General features: G+C 43.8%; 1 protein-coding gene across 1 annotated transcript in view; it reads right to left on the reverse strand.

Annotated features, from left to right (window-relative positions):
* The window catches only part of LOC138513804 (zinc finger protein 692-like), a 529,021-nt gene that overhangs the window by 71,559 nt on the left and 439,333 nt on the right, over positions 1-18,129 (reverse strand). Inside the window, exon 10 of the mRNA XM_069628903.1 lies at positions 2,225-2,324. Within this exon, the coding sequence (XP_069485004.1) occupies positions 2,225-2,324 (100 nt within the window). The remainder of the gene's footprint in view (positions 1-2,224; positions 2,325-18,129) is intronic.

The following is an 18,129-nucleotide window of genomic DNA, read 5'->3' on the forward strand; positions in this document are numbered from 1 at the left end:
CTCCCATTCTCTCTGTGCTTTATTTCTTCATATTCTTTATTCCACTCCTCACTGAAGACCAAATTTCTTCCACATAACATAGAAGGCTGATTGCTCTTATATTGTTACCTGCATTTCCCATTTTATTGAACTGTTTTTATGACTATGTACCGAGCTTTGGTTTAAGGCGCTTTATAAATCACAAATAAAATACAAAAAATGAGTAGAGATCATGGGTCTGCCACTCCGATAAATCGGGCGAGGATGTGCAATAAGGGTCAACGACTCATTGTGCCTTCTCCTGTACATGTACAAGCCTCCTCAAACTGGTAAAAAGTTCTATATAGAAAGGGTTCAAGAGGGAAGGAGATTAGGTGGGTAATATGTCACCAGAGCTGTGATTTTAATGAAATGGTTGAAGTGCGACTTGTGATTCAACGTGACCAGGAAATATTTCAGAGCTCTATTGTTGAAAGGTAAAGCTAGCGCTCCTGTATTTTATCTTATTGAAATGACTGATAAGACATATGTAATGTTTTATTATTTTGCCAAAAAACTTGAATCCAAGACAATATACTCAGTGACAAAGGGTTGCAATGGCAGGTGGACTCTGAGCACCGCAAATTAGCTCTCTGAAAATAAAAAGTCAAGGCAACCCTAAAGGGCCCTCAGAATTCCCTAAATTAAATTCTGTCTTAACAAATAGGATTAAGCCATCTCTTGTTTCAGAGTTGTACCATTTTGAATTGCTTATCTGCGGTTGAAATTAATTCTTTGTATTATTGAAAGGATAATAAACAGAGATATAAGTGGAGCTTACTAGTTGGAACTGTTCAATTTTCCTGCCCATTCAAGTGATCCACTGCAGCTCAGCATCCTGTGAGTTATTGGTCAATTGTGCTTTATCTAAATATGGTTGAATAAAGGGTTCCATTTTAGCCCGGTCCATGAACTTTTTCACTATCCCGTTAACCGCCCAGCTTGGATCCACAGAATTATGCAGCATACTTGCAGCAGTCACGTCAGTAACCTTGCACAGAATACCAGAAAGATACATGCTTAATAGTATCTTAATGTACATGGCTGTAAAAAATGCTGACCTTTGAAATTTGGGCATAATCTTGCGGAACAATAATTCTTTCAAGTGTTGGATATACATATTCTCAAGAGTGCCTGTGATGAGCTTTACACAAATCATGCTCAGATGGCTTTGGAAAGAAAATATTTTCCATCAAGGGGTAATATTGCCCTGTCATCCTTCCTAGCAGTGTACATATGTATGTCCTTAACGTACACAATTCAGTGCCACCTATTCAATGGCCCTTTAATTCAAAGAGAAGCAAGGCACTAAACACTTACTGAAGAAGTACACAGCAATGTCGATACATGCTCTTATCTTGTCAAACAGATCAATGTCAAATCATATTTCAACGTTGATGGACTGTGTGTTAAGATCTCAATGGACACAATAGTATGTCCTAAATATGAACCTTACATCGAAAGTTAATGTTGAAATAGAATGAGCTGGTCTTGAAGACCATCAAGTCCTTGAGACTACATGCGAGTTTAGAAGTTGCTGCCATTGATATATGAGGGCAGTTGGATATCAGGGATACTCACTATAGTCAATCTTCACCCTTTTTGGAGGGGATAACCTCGATGCTACAAGTTTTATTTTAAAAGATGAAAGAGGAGACTCCTGTGGACAAGATTCCTAAAATGTTATGGTTGCATGCAAGGCTCTTCAATACCAGCATTTTCCCACTTGTAGGAAACAAGTGCCTTTTGCCTTTCCCTTGGTTGTAGGGCCTTCACTCTCTGCCAGAATGACACCATCCATGTTTGAATTCCATCTTGAATTTGTGATACACTGTGCAGCTAGAGTGCTAAAGGTCTGATGCCATGCAAAGGACACTCGTGATGATCATTTCTTGCCTACTTCAAGCAGAGGATACAAAATAAATATTTTCCAGTGTCTGTGGCAAGGGTCTTAATGTCCACCTGAAATGTAAACATACAATAACATACCAGCAAACCAGCAAAAGTAACTGACTATTTTCCTTTCCCAAAATACACCAGCTACAAACAATAACTTTCTAGAGAGACTTTCCATTACAAAATGTGAAAGAGTGAAATTTCTAAACCAAACGTGACTTTGTACCAAGCAATCAAAGAATCAAGTGGAATCTAAGAGGCTACTGTAGACATCATTACATTTTTACAGTTGCGTTTATTTCATACTTACTGAAGAGGCTTTTCTCCTGTGTGAATCCGCCGGTGAATGACTAAGTTACTGCTGCTACGAAAGGCCCTGGCACAAAATTCGCAGATGAAGTCACGTCTATCTGCATGAAAGTTATTGAATATAGTTGTAAGAAACACAAAACATAACAGCATAGACTGATTAATTTATGCCAACATCTGTTGTATACAAAGCCGATATTAAACTGGTGGTGCTGTTCTGCGTAGGAAAGCAATAGATGATGCTCACACTGCAATCAATACCTTAACAGGAACGTATGAAAGAACGATGTTTTAATATGTATTTGGAAGCTGTGCGCACCACTGCTTGTTTTATTTTATTACTTACCTGGGCCGTTAGGGATGTTGCACATTAGGAGATCTGCAAAGCTAAAGAATGACCATCGTTCCCTATAGTCTGCTGCGCCTAAGTGATGGTTGCATGCTTGTGAGTTACAGGAGTGACTGATGAGTTTCGAATTTTGCGAATGAGGAATGTGTAAATGACCTGTCAAAAGAAAGAAAATAGACCAGTCCTACTAAAATCAGGCAAAGAGCACAGCCCCAGAAATTCTAAGGCAGGAAATATAGAATGGATGTGTCAGGTAAGATTTTAAATCTCCATTTGCATTTTGAGCGTGCAAAACATGTTCTGCCAGGGTCGTCAAGTCCCAAAAGAAAGTTAGTACAATGAGATGTAAGTGAGGCAATATTAACAGCAGGAGTTATCGTAAGGGCAACTTCATCCCAAAAAGCACAGAGGAAGCTGCTGGTCATGTGCCTAGGCCCTGCCATTTAGCTGCTCACCCTCTACCATTTTATCCACCTTCTTGAGGGCTACTTAAATGCTCCATGCTAGCTCCAAGCAGACATGAGGTCTGGTGTGTTCATTTCAGTGTGGTTGTGGCCTGTTTTGTACGTTACAGAGTGATTGTTACAACCTACTTGTCTATACAGCAAGACATGCAATATTTGCACTGCACTTTATTGTTAGCATTTCTAGCACTTTGACTAATTGCTGCATTTAGTAACTGACTGAAACAGTTGTTTCGGTGTAGGTAGAATTGTTATATATAAAATATGTTTTTTAATTTACAAAGTTTGTGCTGGTGATGCAGGTCTGCATCATGTTTGAATTGAACGATGCATATATGTACATAGAAGTGTAAATAATTATTTTATATATCTAATCATGATGCATCTTTTAAAATGTATTGAATAACATGTGTTGTGTTCAGGTTAACTAAAGAGGTTGGTACCATAGGTACCATAGGTACCATAGGGTTTAGTAACCATTAGTAAAGAGTAGGCTACGTGGCCACATGTAGGAAACTCATTTATTATTATACTCCATTAATAATCGTCGCCTGAATTATTTGTGTATATTACAAATATATTGTGTTTTCTCCAGGCAGACAGCACTGCTGGTCATGTGAACAGGCCCTGCCACTCAGCTGCTCCGCCCATTGCCTATTTCAGCAGTCCTCCTTAGGAATCCTCAGCAAAGGATGGATGAAGACAAGGACCTCATCATTTGTGCCTGTTCTGGCTTGAACCAGCCAAGAGCCAGACCTGCTATCATCCATTTCACCGACAAAGTATTTGTTACACATGTACTCACCAAAATAATCACCAAGTTTCTCCTCCTTCCACAGCCCATGCCCATATCGAATGGCCAAGCACCACCAGCAGCCCCGGCAACCTACCCTAGCAAACATCATCAATATCACTCTTGCCTCCATCCAACACCCATGGTCCACACGCACATGCCCCGTTGGCTGATCTATGCTCGCTCAGTAGCCGCCACGCTGCGATTGCTGACCTCATCTCGGACTGCAACCTTCATGCCCTCTTCTTCACAGAAACACGGTTTATTCTATCCATCCCCCATGTTGCAACATCCTCCTGCCCCCTAGCTACTGCATCTAACATGCTGACTGGGCAGGAAGTGGAGTGGCAATCATCCACAGGGCTGATTGGCTGTGCTCTATCATCCCTTCTCACAGAACAAGTTATTCTGAATCACTCCCCTCCCCGTTTCCTTTATCACACAAGGAATTCGATCACCTCCGACCTCATGCAAAGATGACCTCACAGGAGTGACTCTTTCATTGATGACATCACCAAGTTATTCTCCTCTGCCAAATCAGCAAACACCAATAATATCTATCTCTGAGAATTTAACCTCACAGTCTCACGCTAACAACCAAACTCTAAGCACACTTTGTTCAGTGACCGGAACCATGGACTTTGAGCAAATTGTGCTCTCCCCTATGCACAACAAAGACAACACCCTAGACATATTCTTTAGATCATCCTCCCTCATCACCTGTGAAGATCCTATCCAACTTGACTGGCCTGAAAAGGCCGTCATCCCACCTTCGATCACCCACTCGACCACGGCCCACAAAAGTCTGATTCAATGCCCTCTCACTCATCACTGCTCATTCAAAACATTCCTGGTCAATGAACTAGAAACAATCTTTGCAGACTTCTCGCCACAGGTAATGCCTCAGTCCTTCTAGAATTGTTCAACAACTGTTCTATGAAACTGGTGGATTCTCATGCCCCCTCCAAAAAAATCAGCCGTGCGAAGACAAAATCATCCGCCCTTTGGTACATCCCCAGAGCTCGTCTCCACCAAATGCTCCATCAGAGGACTAGAGAAACGGTGGCACAAAAACTGAAACCCTGTCAATCTCACAAAACTGTCCACGCCAACCATAGGATTTTGATCACAAGGCCAAAGCTGCTTAATACTCCCCCACCATCATCATGGAAGCCTCTTAACAGGAGCATGCCTCATTAAAGTAGTAAAGTATTGTACCAAACCCTCTCCAGACCCAGAGTTGCCAGCAACTCAGGAAAAATGCGATGCACTTAAAACGTGTTCCTTGAAAATTTACAAAATCCGACAGATCATCGAATCAACTCATAACTCCCTGCTGCCCCTCCTTCACCCGAGCATGCATGTTGCTACACCTGACCGGGTTCTCACCTCTCCCTGCCCAAAGTCCTTAAAATGCTCACCTCATTCAAACCTACCTTCAAATCTGAGAATTTCATCCTAGCTTCCATCATTAAATAATTGATGCGGCTTGTGCTCAACACACTCAACGTTATTAATGCCTCCGTTATTGAAGGGTAATTCCCTGACACCATCAAGACTGGTCTCATAATACAACACAACCTTCGACCAAGATGACCTGGCCAACTACCGGCCCATTTCGAACCTCACGTTTATTGGCTAAATCTTGGTAAAAATAGTCACTATACAACTACTCGCCAGAATAGAACTAAACCACATCCTGAATGACTATCAATTGGGGCTCTGCCCCAAGTGTAACATCAAGACATCCACCATCAAGTTGGTGGATGATGCCCTCGAAAACATGCACAAGGGTGACTCATGCCTTTTCATCCTCCGATCCCTCCTCGATAACAGGGTGGGATTCTCAGGAACCGTCCGGAATTGTTTTACCTCCTGCCTCATGGGCAACACCAGGCCGTCCAGATAAACGCATTGCGTTGTAACCGACACCCAGTCTTCCTGCAGAGTCTCTGCAAGTCTCCAATCTCTCACAAATCTTTTTTATACCTTTACATGCAGCCTCTGGGCACACTGCTCAAAGATCCCATCCACCAATATGCAGGTACTCACTTGCACATAAGACAAAGTCCCACAGGACATCAGTGGTTGCCACAATTACATAACCATTATCCTGTGCTGGATGTAAACTGTCTATATCAAATTTAACCCCGCATCTAAACAAACAATGGCTCAATGATAGGCACCTAGAAGGATTTGATCCAAAACTCTCAGATTCAGCAAAATACTCAGTATTCACAATTGTCAGCAGACTGTCCTAGGAATACATAGCCAAAGAAGACCCAAACTGCCATACTCAAAATCTCCATCCTTCCCAAAAGCCCATTCAGCCTGCTGCAGGACTTTCGAACTGTAGTTGCGGCCCTTGTGGGGGGGAAACACACTCCTTACAGTGCTCCCAGTCGCCCACTTGGCTCTCCTAAAAGCAGCTCACCACACAGCATCACGCCTTAATACGGGTATGCAGAAATGTGACCTAACCATCCCTCACCCTCTCCCTGCTCTACACAAACTACTTTGACATATTCTTGGAGTATGTCCGGTTATTTGGGTCTGAGGTCATTTACTATGATAATTCCATTATGCGCATGAAGTATGCTCCACGATGCTGCTGCACATTTTGGTAGCAGAGGATGGTTAAAGATCCAAGGGCCTGTGCCCAGATCTAGACTCTCTGACTATCAATGACTTTCACCATTAGCCAGAAGATTGTGGAGCTTCCTGTGGAGAGCCGTGCACAATAAACACGTGTGGAAAGAAGCGGTCGGCAGTTACTCCTTTGAAGAAATCCCTGCCCCTGCAGGTACCAAGCGGACTGAAGGCAAACTGATCGATTGGGGAAGAGATGATGCCGAGGGACTCAAGCTGAGCCACGGATGTAAGTAGAGCATTGAAAGTGGCAAATAAAGGGGAGCGGCCATAGTCTAAGTGTAAATATATGGTAACAGGATTTCTGTTTAAAGAGATAGATACCTCGGATTCGGGTCCCAAGGGAATCAAAGAATACGCATTAAACTCTGAGAAGAGTATATAATAGGGATTCCTGAGGCAAAGTGCCATTTAAGAAGAATGTGAATTAACTTCAAAATGGAATAAAAAGTGAGATGAGATACATTTACTAAAGAAAAGTAAAGGAGGGTGATCACAGGAAAAGAAAAGTGCATGTTTATTTGGGGTTATAAATACGTCCGTGTAAAACATTTATTGTGTGTAAACTAAGAAATATAAAACGATAGTAATAAAACTAATTGACCATCAGGCCTAAAGAAAACATATTTTTTTAAATCAAGCGATTGACGTCAATCAGAGAAGGATAAAAGCTGACAAAGCATAGTAAAAGTTAAATAAAGGTTCTTGAGGCGGCAATAATAGAACAGGCCAGCAATAGTCGATAAAACTATAAACGAAGAAGTAAAGAGAAACAATATCATAAAGACTTTAAAAATGGTTAAAATATTGATCATTACTGATAAAGGGAGGCGACTGCCAGTGCTTGCCCAAATACATTTTTGTATTATATGCGATTTAAGAACCCGGCAAGTATTGACATTCGAGATCGTCTTGTCCTCTTTTACATTTATGCAGGACATTACCAGGATACACACATTAAATAAGTCAGTACCACGCGGAATGGGTGAAGGGCACAACTAATAAAACACTCATACCATGGCCTCAAGAAGGTTTGTTGTCAAAAACAGTATTGCGACATATGACAACATATTTGTATGCTACATATACGGGGAAGAAGCTAAAAAAATGTTTTTGCTATTCGAGAATTATGGAAGATGTACCAAAACGAGAAAGAAGATCCGCTTGAGGAATGGATGCTTAGTCAGCATAAAGAGGACGATGTAACGCCCTCAGCTCCTCTTACTCCTCCCAAGAACGATAGCTTAACGGAAGATAAACAGGGAATTTATCCTTAAAAGGAATTAAAGGCAGCAGTACCGGCTGAGTACCGCTTTACCCGCTCTGCCTGCTGTCCTGTTGGCTCCTGCGACCCTTGGACTGAATTGGAGGCTCATTTGGCCCGTTTTCAAGAGCGGTCCTTTGTTTGTTTCGACTCTGCTCGACCGCTGCCTGATCCCGCCCCCAGTCACTGCAATTGGCTGGGTGGAGTGGCTGCACCTACAAACTGCCCGCGCACGCGCACAGCGTGCGCGCACACGAGCGAGTACCGGCTGAGTACCGCTTTACCCGCTCTGCCTGCTGTCCTGTTGGCTCCTGCGACCCTTGGACTGAATTGGAGGCTCATTTGGCCCGTTTTCAAGGTGACCCATCGGCAACGATTAGAAGCGAACAATCTTCATTGTTCCCAAGAACTTTCTCAATCTCTCGTTCCAGATTGATTGATTGTTTGTTTGTTTTTAGAGCGGTCCTTTGTTTGTTTCGACTCTGCTCGACCGCTGCCTGATCCCGCCCCCAGTCACTGCAATTGGCTGGGTGGAGTGGCTGCACCTACAAACTGCCCGCGCACGCGCACAGCGCGCGCGCACACGAGCGAGTACCGGCTGAGTACCGCTTTACCCGCTCTGCCTGCTGTCCTGTTGGCTCCTGCGACCCTTGGACTGAATTGGAGGCTCATTTGGCCCGTTTTCAAGGTGACCCATCGGCAACGATTAGAAGCGAACAATCTTCATTGTTCCCAAGAACTTTCTCAATCTCTCGTTCCAGATTGATTGATTGTTTGTTGTTTGTTTGTTTTTAGAGCGGTCCTTTGTTTGTTTCGACTCTGCTCGACCGCTGCCTGATCCCGCCCCCAGTCACTGCAATTGGCTGGGTGGAGTGGCTGCACCTACAAACTGCCCGCGCATGCGCACAGCGCGCGCGCACACGAGCGAGTACCGGCTGAGTACCGCTTTACCCGCTTTGCCGCGATTGACGCAGGACGTGGGACCCCTCAGTCGGCGGCTCCATAGTACGTGTTGCTTGCCTTCTCCCCTTATTTGCTCATAGGTTAGCGTGCTCAGTAAATATGTGCACGCTTACTTATTCTTTAAAGACGGGAATGCCCCCGGTGCTAACCAATGGCATTGGCGCCATGCTTAACTCACATACGCCGCAAAAAAAAAACGTGCTTTCCCATAAATCAATTGTATTGACACCAGTGGAGAGCTCTGCAAGGGGAGTGGAGGCCACGCGGTTTAATCCGCCCTTGCTATCGACACCAAAAATCACTGCGCATACCCCTGCCCTGCCCTTACAGACTAAAAATATAGGCACCCGTGGTACTGCCAATGGCCAACATTTAGCCCGGAAAACACTTGTTGGTTCTGCCCAATGTGGTGAAATATCGGATCATACAATGCTCAATACACCAGGTCAAAGGATCCCCCATGTTGAGCTTACATCACCAATATCGATAACACCTCTGGACCAGATCCCAGTGGTCCCCCAGGTTGTATCGTCACCATCTTTCCAATCCTCACATGGTGGGTCCCCAATTTCAATACGAAATTCGTTAACTCTTTCCCCGTGCTCACAAGTTGACCAGCCCTCCATTGTGCATTCCCTTTCATCTATCTCATATGTCCATCCCACACCGCGCCGCCCGAGAATTAACTCCATGCATGAGGCGCCAGGTCACCAACCAGCCCTGGTTGAAGTGACGTTGTCCGCCATAAACACCACCTTGCTGGCCATGTTTAAACTCTTTGAGGCCCTGGACGCCAAAATATCTAAACAAGAGCTAAAGCTAGATGAGCTACTTACATGGACTCAAAAAGTTAAACTAACTGTTTCTACACCTATTCCGCTAAACACTGATTCGCCATGTTTGGAAATCCAGAACATGGCGTCATATTGGCCTGCCACCCCTAAGGGTCCTACCAACTTCCCCACTGTGCCAGCGGTCCCTCATATAATAACATCAGTGCCGCCACCGCACTCACCGTCCAACGCTAACCCAAAAAACACCTCATGGGTTAGTTTGCAGGACTCTGTGATCCCTGATGTGGTGGCGGGCCCGGTCAAGCCAAATTTGCCTCTTACCAATCTAGTCCCGCTCGGCTCGCCTCCTCTTGTGCAAAGCTCGAATCTCAAAACCAAGATTGTGAAGCTACACCCTCAATCTAAGAAGAAACATAAAATTCTACCGGCGGTGCGCTTGACAAAAGCTTCCCTAAATGCGTTCTTCAAGAAAATAACTATGCCGACACCTGAGGAGGTTGGTATATTACAACGCCCTATTGGATGCCCACCAAAAAAAAACCTGATTCTCACTGATGCATTGCAACCTATGTCTGTGCCAGCTCATGACCCACTGGACGAACTGGTGGAGGCCTTGGACTCTATCTCCTCGGCCCCCACTCCTGTGGCTGCAACTCCTGCAGTTTTACCTACCCCTCGTGCTCTAGAGATCCCTGCTGTGACTCATGAAAAGCAAAGATCTCTATTGTTGAGAGAAATGCGTAAGGCCCTTGACTCCTACATGGATGATCATAACCGGGTCCCTCCCCAGTCATTACCAAATGTTGATCATTGTAATCCATCCAAATCAGTTACCTGGTCCTCCCCGGTGGCTTCTCAGACGAAACCACCAATTTTAACGCGACACACTGACTCACAGCGTACACAGTGTCTTCCAGATTGGTTGAATGCGACACCACGCGATGAGCTGTCTCGTTTGCCTTCCTCATTTGATGGTAATAGAGCGCCTCAGCCCAACCTTACCCAGTCTCGAAAATCAGGCTCGACAGCACCTAAATGTCATACCCTGATTCTGAAATGTCGAGAAGGCTCCCATCCAGCATATAACCTGAATAGACAAAGTGTGCTTAACATCTTTAGCGATGTTTATGAATTAGAAGACCTGACCTCTCAAGACATAGCACAGGTTGAATACCTGAACGAAGTCTCGACAGACATCGTAAGACTATGGATCCCTTCTGGTATAGTTTTAAACACGTTATGGCTCGCCAAACGATCTCTATTTGAAATGGGTTTCCTTTTGGCCCAAGATCCGGCCCGCTCGAATGAAAGTTCCAAATTGGTAACGAAACAGCATCCCCAAATATATGTTAGTGCTCACGCTGACACAAATGCACCCTACAATTAATCATTAACAGGTTCCTCAGCCCAGGTGACTAAAATAGCCTCCTGGAATACGCGTGGTCATAGTCACTTGCATTTATCTGTTCAATCATTATCTGAATACGCGATTATTGCTCTTCAGGAGACATGGTACTTAGTCCCCCCGACCTGGGACAGTTTTAATGTTTGTTTATTGCCAGCAAAGATGGGATCACGTGGTCGACCTTCCTCGGGCCTTGTGGTGGCAGTCAATCAAAAATTGGGCCTTAAAATAGAGCCTTGGATGCATGTGGATATCTTCATCCAAGTAGTTAAGATCACCCATAACAAGTTTACCATTGCCCTTATTAACATCTATCGTAATCCAGTAGGTCTGGCGGACACAGTCTTATTCGAAGGGTTAGCAGCGATTCTTGATGCAATCGCAACTGCTAAGGATATTTCCCATGTGCTCCTCATGGGCGATTTAAATATGGATTGCACCTCGGCCCAACTCCAGAGGAACTCTAAGGCATTAACCACATGGTCTCATCTTATGCTGGACCATAACATGCGAGTTTTGAATGGCTCAGTTAAGCGGGATATTCCGCCCCAACCGACATGGCAGCGAGGTTTAAGTCAAAGCACGATTGACTATATGTATGTTGATCATGTTATGTATAGCCATGTAATTTGTTTTGACATAATTCCATATCCTGCGAGTGACCACCATCTCTTATCATTACAACTGAGCTGCTTTGATGAACAACCAAATAATCAATGGCTGGCGCAAAATCTAACCATCAATAATGCCAAAAACCGCTTGAAATGGTCCAAGAAGTCTCTAATGCAATTTTCGCATGCACTTTGTGACATTGATCACCCCCAGCAGCTGATTGAATATACTGATTTCCTGAAACCTTTTCGTAATACCATAGTGACCAATCCGCGTACATGGAAACACAAACACCAGTTCGACCAAGCACTTAAAGTCCGGAAGGCCGAATGGTGTAAAGAAAAAAGACTCATCCAGAGAGCAAACCCTTATAATAGCCATACCTTAGTTAGAGCCAGTAGGTGTAGGTACCAGAACTGGCTCCGGGCTTGGCGAGCGCAGCTATATCAAAAAGACAGCGAAACAATGTTTAGGTCGATTCTTTCGAAAAATTCAGCCGAAACATGGCGCCTGCTCAACACAAATCTCAATTTAACACAAGCCCACGTCCAAACCAGTGCGGTATTGGAGGGGGATTGGATAGCACATTTCACCAGCCTATATCTTGATCCAGTATATCGACATTATGTCTATAAGCCTCAAGCTAAAACACAGTGGAACATAAGGTGTTCACAACCCCTCCTCAAAGATCTGATTGTAAATCTAAACCCCTCTAGAGCCGCTGGACCTGATGGCCTCCATAACGTCATTTTGCAGGAAAATCCCGAGCTATGGGCTAAAAATCTTCATGCCATCTTCACTGAAGTTTTGATCCATCATGCCCTTCCAAGCTCTTGGCTGTGCTCAGTCATTGTACCAATCTATAAGAAAGGTGACCGTTCCAATCCTTGTAATTATCGGCCAATAGCCCTCTTAGATGCCCCGGGGAAACTCTTTGCGAAATTGGTGTTGTCAGAATTTAATCACTGGACCTATTCCTGTGCTAAACGCGACCCCCATCAAACAGGTTTTGTGGCAGGTCTGGGCACCTGTGTGAATCTGCTGACCTTAAATGCACTTAAAGCACATTGCCAGGCTCAGAATCAAGCCATTTATTTTGCGTTTATTGATTTGCACGCAGCTTTCGATTCGGTCTCACGAACCCTTTTGATGGCTAAACTTGCAAGGGACACATGTCCCTCGTCCCTGCATGATATCATCCATGCGTTGCATTCAGCAACCACGATTCGGGTGAGACTCACCTTAGATGGGCTTCTATCTGCGCCAATTAACACCGAGCGTGGGCTAAAACAAGGCTGCCTGTTAGCCGCGGCAATCTTTAATTATTTTATTCATGATTTAACGCCAATTTTGCAACAGACTAGCTCTGATGCGCCGTCTTTGAAAGGCCATAAAATTACTAACTTAAATTACGCAGATGATATCGTACTTATATCCAAGACCCCAGTGGGTCTGCAGCATTTAATCGATGCATTTAATCGATATCTCACGGCGAATGAGCTGGTGGTTAATCTAAACAAAACTCAGATTGTTGTATATAAGGCAAAGCGGCTACATAAATATAACCTGACATGGTCACTCAATAATTCACCTATCACAATAGTAAATAATTACACCTATTTGGGTATTGAATTTTCTGGTGAAGTTAAACCCAACAGCCAAATAGAACGAATGGAAATCCAATTAAAAACTGCAATTTCACAAACCAAAACGATTCTGTTCAAATTTGGGAAATTTACCATCCAACCTGCCCTGACCTTCTGGACAATGAAAGCCATACCAGCGATCTTATACGGGGCCGAAACATTACTAAATTGCAACATGCAATTTCTTGGGAGGCTTGAAGGAAAGTACTGGAGGTCGGTTCTATCCCTTCCCCAGTGTGTGCCGTATACGTGGTTGCGCTTTGAATTGGGTCCGACATCCTTGCGCGCAATTTACACCTGGCGATGTTGCATGTTACTCCGCAAATGCCTCATGGCAACGGACAACACCTACCTTTTAAAGGTAATCGCGGAATACATGCTGACAGCTGAGAAATATTTCACAAATTCATGGCTAAATTTATGTTTAGAAGCATTAGCATTAGCAAATATCACCATTCTCAATCTCATACATAACCCGGAAAGGGCCAAAAAAATATTCTATAATCTTGATTGGGCGAACACTATTGACAACTGTAACACCTATTGTCAACCCTGTAAATTTCGTTTTTGGCCAAAATTGAGGAAAAGTCCTGAACCATACTTATTAAAATTTCCCTCACCTAAATTAAGAGCTGGGTATTTAAGGGCCCGTTTTGATCTATGGCCTACTTTTCAGGTCCAAGTACGGCGAAAATTAAGATCTGCCACGTTAATTGATTGTCGTTTTTGCATGCAAAGTAATACTCCCGAATCTCTTGAACATCTAGTCTGTCATTGCCCATGTTTAGCCGGCTTGAGAGTAACGCACTTTAAATATCTGATGTCGTCTATAGCCGCGGTTGCCCAGGAACTGCGGTGGTCATTTTTGCTCTGTGCCAATCAATACCCCCTACAGATTGCATTAACAAATTTCATTTATGCGTTAAAATTGGAGACTGGTAATCAGTTTTAGACGGCCGTTATGGCGCATTTTGTTGTTTATCCTTATTTTGTCTTTTGTCTCCTTTTTTGTTTTTCTGTCTAAAAATGTATGGGGTTTTGTATTGACTGGTTTTTACTACTTTGCAACTCAACTGTTTATGTAGATTGTTATGATGACTGCACTAAATATCATTTGTATATTGAAAAAGTTGTTCTTACAGCTGAACCAATAAAAAAAAAAAAAGGCAGCAGTCGGGTATTTTCATCCAATATATGCCCCTCCTGCTTATAATAGTGAAGACAGCATGGAAGAAAGTAAGATTAAGGAACGAAAATATATATCGACATGCAATGAATATAAAGAGTGTGATGAACAAAGAAGTAGACAGAAATAGAGGAGGAAGTCAAAAGACAATAATAGGAGCAGGACAGAGCCAAGGAAGGGATTATACTCTAAAACAAATGGATGGGAGGACAGATATTAATCAAGTTAGACAGAAAAGGTATTGATGGTGTTTACAGAGAGGGAGGAAAGAAGAACGGGTGGAGAAAGAAAAGGAACAGAAAAGAGTATACAAAGAGCAGAAGGAAATGAGGAAACAAAAAGGAAGAACAAAGAAGGTATTGGGAATAAAAGAAAAAGAAAGAGAATAGAGCAGAAGAAATAGTGAAACAGAAGCCCAAAGAATGAAATACCATAGGTTGCAAAGAAGGCGTGAGGAAGAAGAGAACAGGCAAATGAGGAGAAGGGAAGAAGAAATGAGAAGCAATAGGGAAAAAAAGATGGCAAAATAGATTATCTTGTTGTTGCATAGTGCCAGTTGAAGTGCCAGTTGAAGCACGAGAACAATGGGAAGAAGAGAGAGGATCACAACAGCCCTGTAGAGAGCTGCAAGGAATACAGAGAATACAGGTATGGGCGGATGAACAAGAGGAAGAAGGCATAGGGGAAAGGATTGGGCATCTATATAGGAAAATGAAAGACAAGGATGACTATAAAACTTAAGTAGATTGGGTGATGTAATGGCAGACAAACAGAGAACTGTCCGTAAGCGGGTTAGATCTTAATGATGTGAACAGGCATGATAGCCATACAAGCTGGGGTATAATGATGTCAGATGACGAAAGGGAACAAAACAAGAAGGTACAGAGAGAGGGTAAATGTGGTTTTTCAATAGATCCAAGTATAGAAAAAGGGGTAAAATGGTCAGATTTAGAAGATCCTAAAGAGAAAACACTGGAACCGACACCATATTCTGAACGAAAACCAGTACGGTCGCGTAGTGCAGGGGATACCTCCCCGCCATATGCAAGCAGATTAAGGTCGCTGCCAGGAAGAAGACAGACGGGCAAAACTAGCTCCACCTGGAAAACGTGTAGGTGGGTATGATTATGGGTGACGGTTTGCACAATTCCCATTATTAGAGAAAGGGGGAGGACAACCACAATATATACCCTGGCCACAGATGGATAAAGATAACTTGAAAGGAAACTGCGTAGTTTGACTGCATGTGCGGGAAAATGGATCTATGAGTTAGAAAGGATGACAGCGGGAATATCGTTAGCAGTGGGTGACAAAGGGCCTATTGGCAGCCATTCTAGGAGAGAGAGGACGATATTTGGAGACGAGCATGGTATAACAGTGTAACGACACAAAACACAACACATGACGGAGCGCCATTTAATAATTGCAGAGCAAACGTACGGAGAGTGCTTATAGTACAGTACCCCGACACATCAGACATGGGTGCGATTATGAGGAAAATGGGGGAAGATGAAGACCCTGTTACCTTTATTCAAGAGCGTTGGCATCTTGAGATGAGAACCGTGGGATAAAACAGTGGCATTATTTTACCACATTTTGTGTCGGGGACTGCACAACCCAGTGCAACGGCAAATGAAGAAACGGGTAGGGATGGAAGCGAAGCTTAGGCCAGAAATACAGTTGACTATTATACATCATTGTCGATTGTTGCAAGAGAAGAATAAGAAAAAAGCAGAGGGCAGAAAATAAGAGGATGCAAAGTTAGTTCAGAATATTTGTTTGAAGTTTGCTATAGGAGGAGTGGTATTGACAAGTGGTGAAGGTGTGGTAACACAAGGAGTACAGCCAGTCTAGTCAATGTTAAATGTTAATGTTAAAGGATATTTGTAGCGCGCACTATCACAACCGGAGTGGTTCCCTGGCGCTCTGGTGGCTCTGAAAAGGGAGAAAGGGGGTGGGGGTTAGTTAGTGGGAATAAGCTGGAAAAGTGCAAGAGAGCAGTGTTGTGCTGTTGGAAGCCTCAGCCCGGTGGGTCCGTTGGCTGGGCTTGGGGTGTTTTACAGTCTGTAGTCGTCGTGTGCTGTTGTGCAAGTCTATGTGTGGTTTGTTTTGTTGTTGCAATGTAGTGAAGTTTGTGCGGATTGCTGTATTTAGGCTTGTGGTTGTGTTTGTTAGAGTTTGAGAGGTGTATGCGGAGGACTGAAGTTGTTAATGCATTATTTAGTTGGCATTGCTGTCCTTGCAATTGTGTCAAGGTGTGATGCCCGCTATCATTCGCTATTCCATCCAGGTATGGAATTTCTCATCTCTCACAGTTCCATTCAAGTGTAGCACATGCTAACATTCACAATCCTGTCTAGATGTGACGGAAGCTAAGGATGACATCTAAATATGGCACATGCTAACATTCATATTTCTATCTAGATGCGAGGAGGACTAAAGTTGAGGATGACATCTAAGTTCTGCACATGCTAACATTCAAAATCAAACTTGATATCCTGCAGATCAAGGGTATCCTGCAGATCAAGGTGAATATCATTTTTGGCCACGAGGCAGAGGGAACGTGCCTAGAGGCAGACAAAGGGGATTTCAGAACCCCGAATGAGGAGGCGGCTTTAATGGAGGACAGCCGCAGCAATGTTGGAATTGTGGGAGAAGAACAAGTTACTTACCAACTGGTAACATTCTTTCGATTGGATGTTGCTCCAACGTATTCCTCATCTTTGATAGTCGCGTCCAGCTTCGGCTGCTTCGGAAAGATTTTCTCGGCAAAGGGCGCCGTGCATCGATGGCGTGATTCGATGTCCCTCGAAGGCCTCCGTCGAGGGTAACGTCATCAGGTGTACAAGTAGCATGCGCTGTCCCCGTTGGCCTCAGTTCTGTTTTTCCCTTTGTTCGTGTTGGTTGTTAGTGTAGGCAGGCAGTAGACAGCCCTGCGAGGGATGAAGTTGTAACAGCATAGGAAATGCTACAGAGTCGTAGGATGGGAGGGCGATGAGGAATACGCTGAAGGGACATCCAATCGAAAGAACGTTACCAGTTGATAAGTAGCTTGTTCTTCGAGTGGATTGTGTCCTCCAACGTATTCCTCATCTTTGATAGACTCCCAAAGCAGTATGCAGAATTTGGTGGAGGGAGTAGAATTCGAGATTGTCGGCATTTTATAAAGCCGAATACAGTACCGCCTTACCAAGGGCATCATTCCTGAGAGTGGGAAGCATCTAGACAGTAATACCTTGTGAATGAATGCAGTGAAGACCAAGTTGCTGCATCACAGATCGATTTAATAGGCATGCCCCTTTGAAGGGCTGCCGAAGAGGCTATGCCTCTGGTGGAATGAGCCATTATACATTCTGGCGGGTCCGTGCCTGCCAATTTGTAATATTCAGAGATGCCAAGAATAATCCACCTTGATACTGTCTGTTTTGAAACAGTTTGACCCAATTTCCTTCCCATATATTCAGTAAAGAGTTGGTCATCTACTCTGAGTTTGGAGAACCTAGAAATATAAAACCTTAAAGCTCTTCTAGGGTCCACCCTATGGAGCCTTTCTTCCTCTTTACCGGGATGCGGCAGGGGGTAGAACGATTTTCAGATTTTAGATGGAAACTGGATACAACCTTAGGTAGGAAGGAGGGTTGTCCTTGTGGAATACAGTATAGGGTGGCCTGGAAGAAAGCGCCTGCAACTCGCTCACTCTACGTGCAGATGTCAAAGTGACTAATAATATTGTTTTGAAGGTTACCAACCTCAATGGACATGTGTGCAAGGTTTCAAATGG

This window comes from Ambystoma mexicanum, chromosome 12 (genome assembly GCF_040938575.1).
Source record: "Ambystoma mexicanum isolate Mex_15411 chromosome 12, UKY_AmexF1_1, whole genome shotgun sequence".
Lineage (NCBI taxonomy): Eukaryota > Metazoa > Chordata > Amphibia > Caudata > Ambystomatidae > Ambystoma > Ambystoma mexicanum.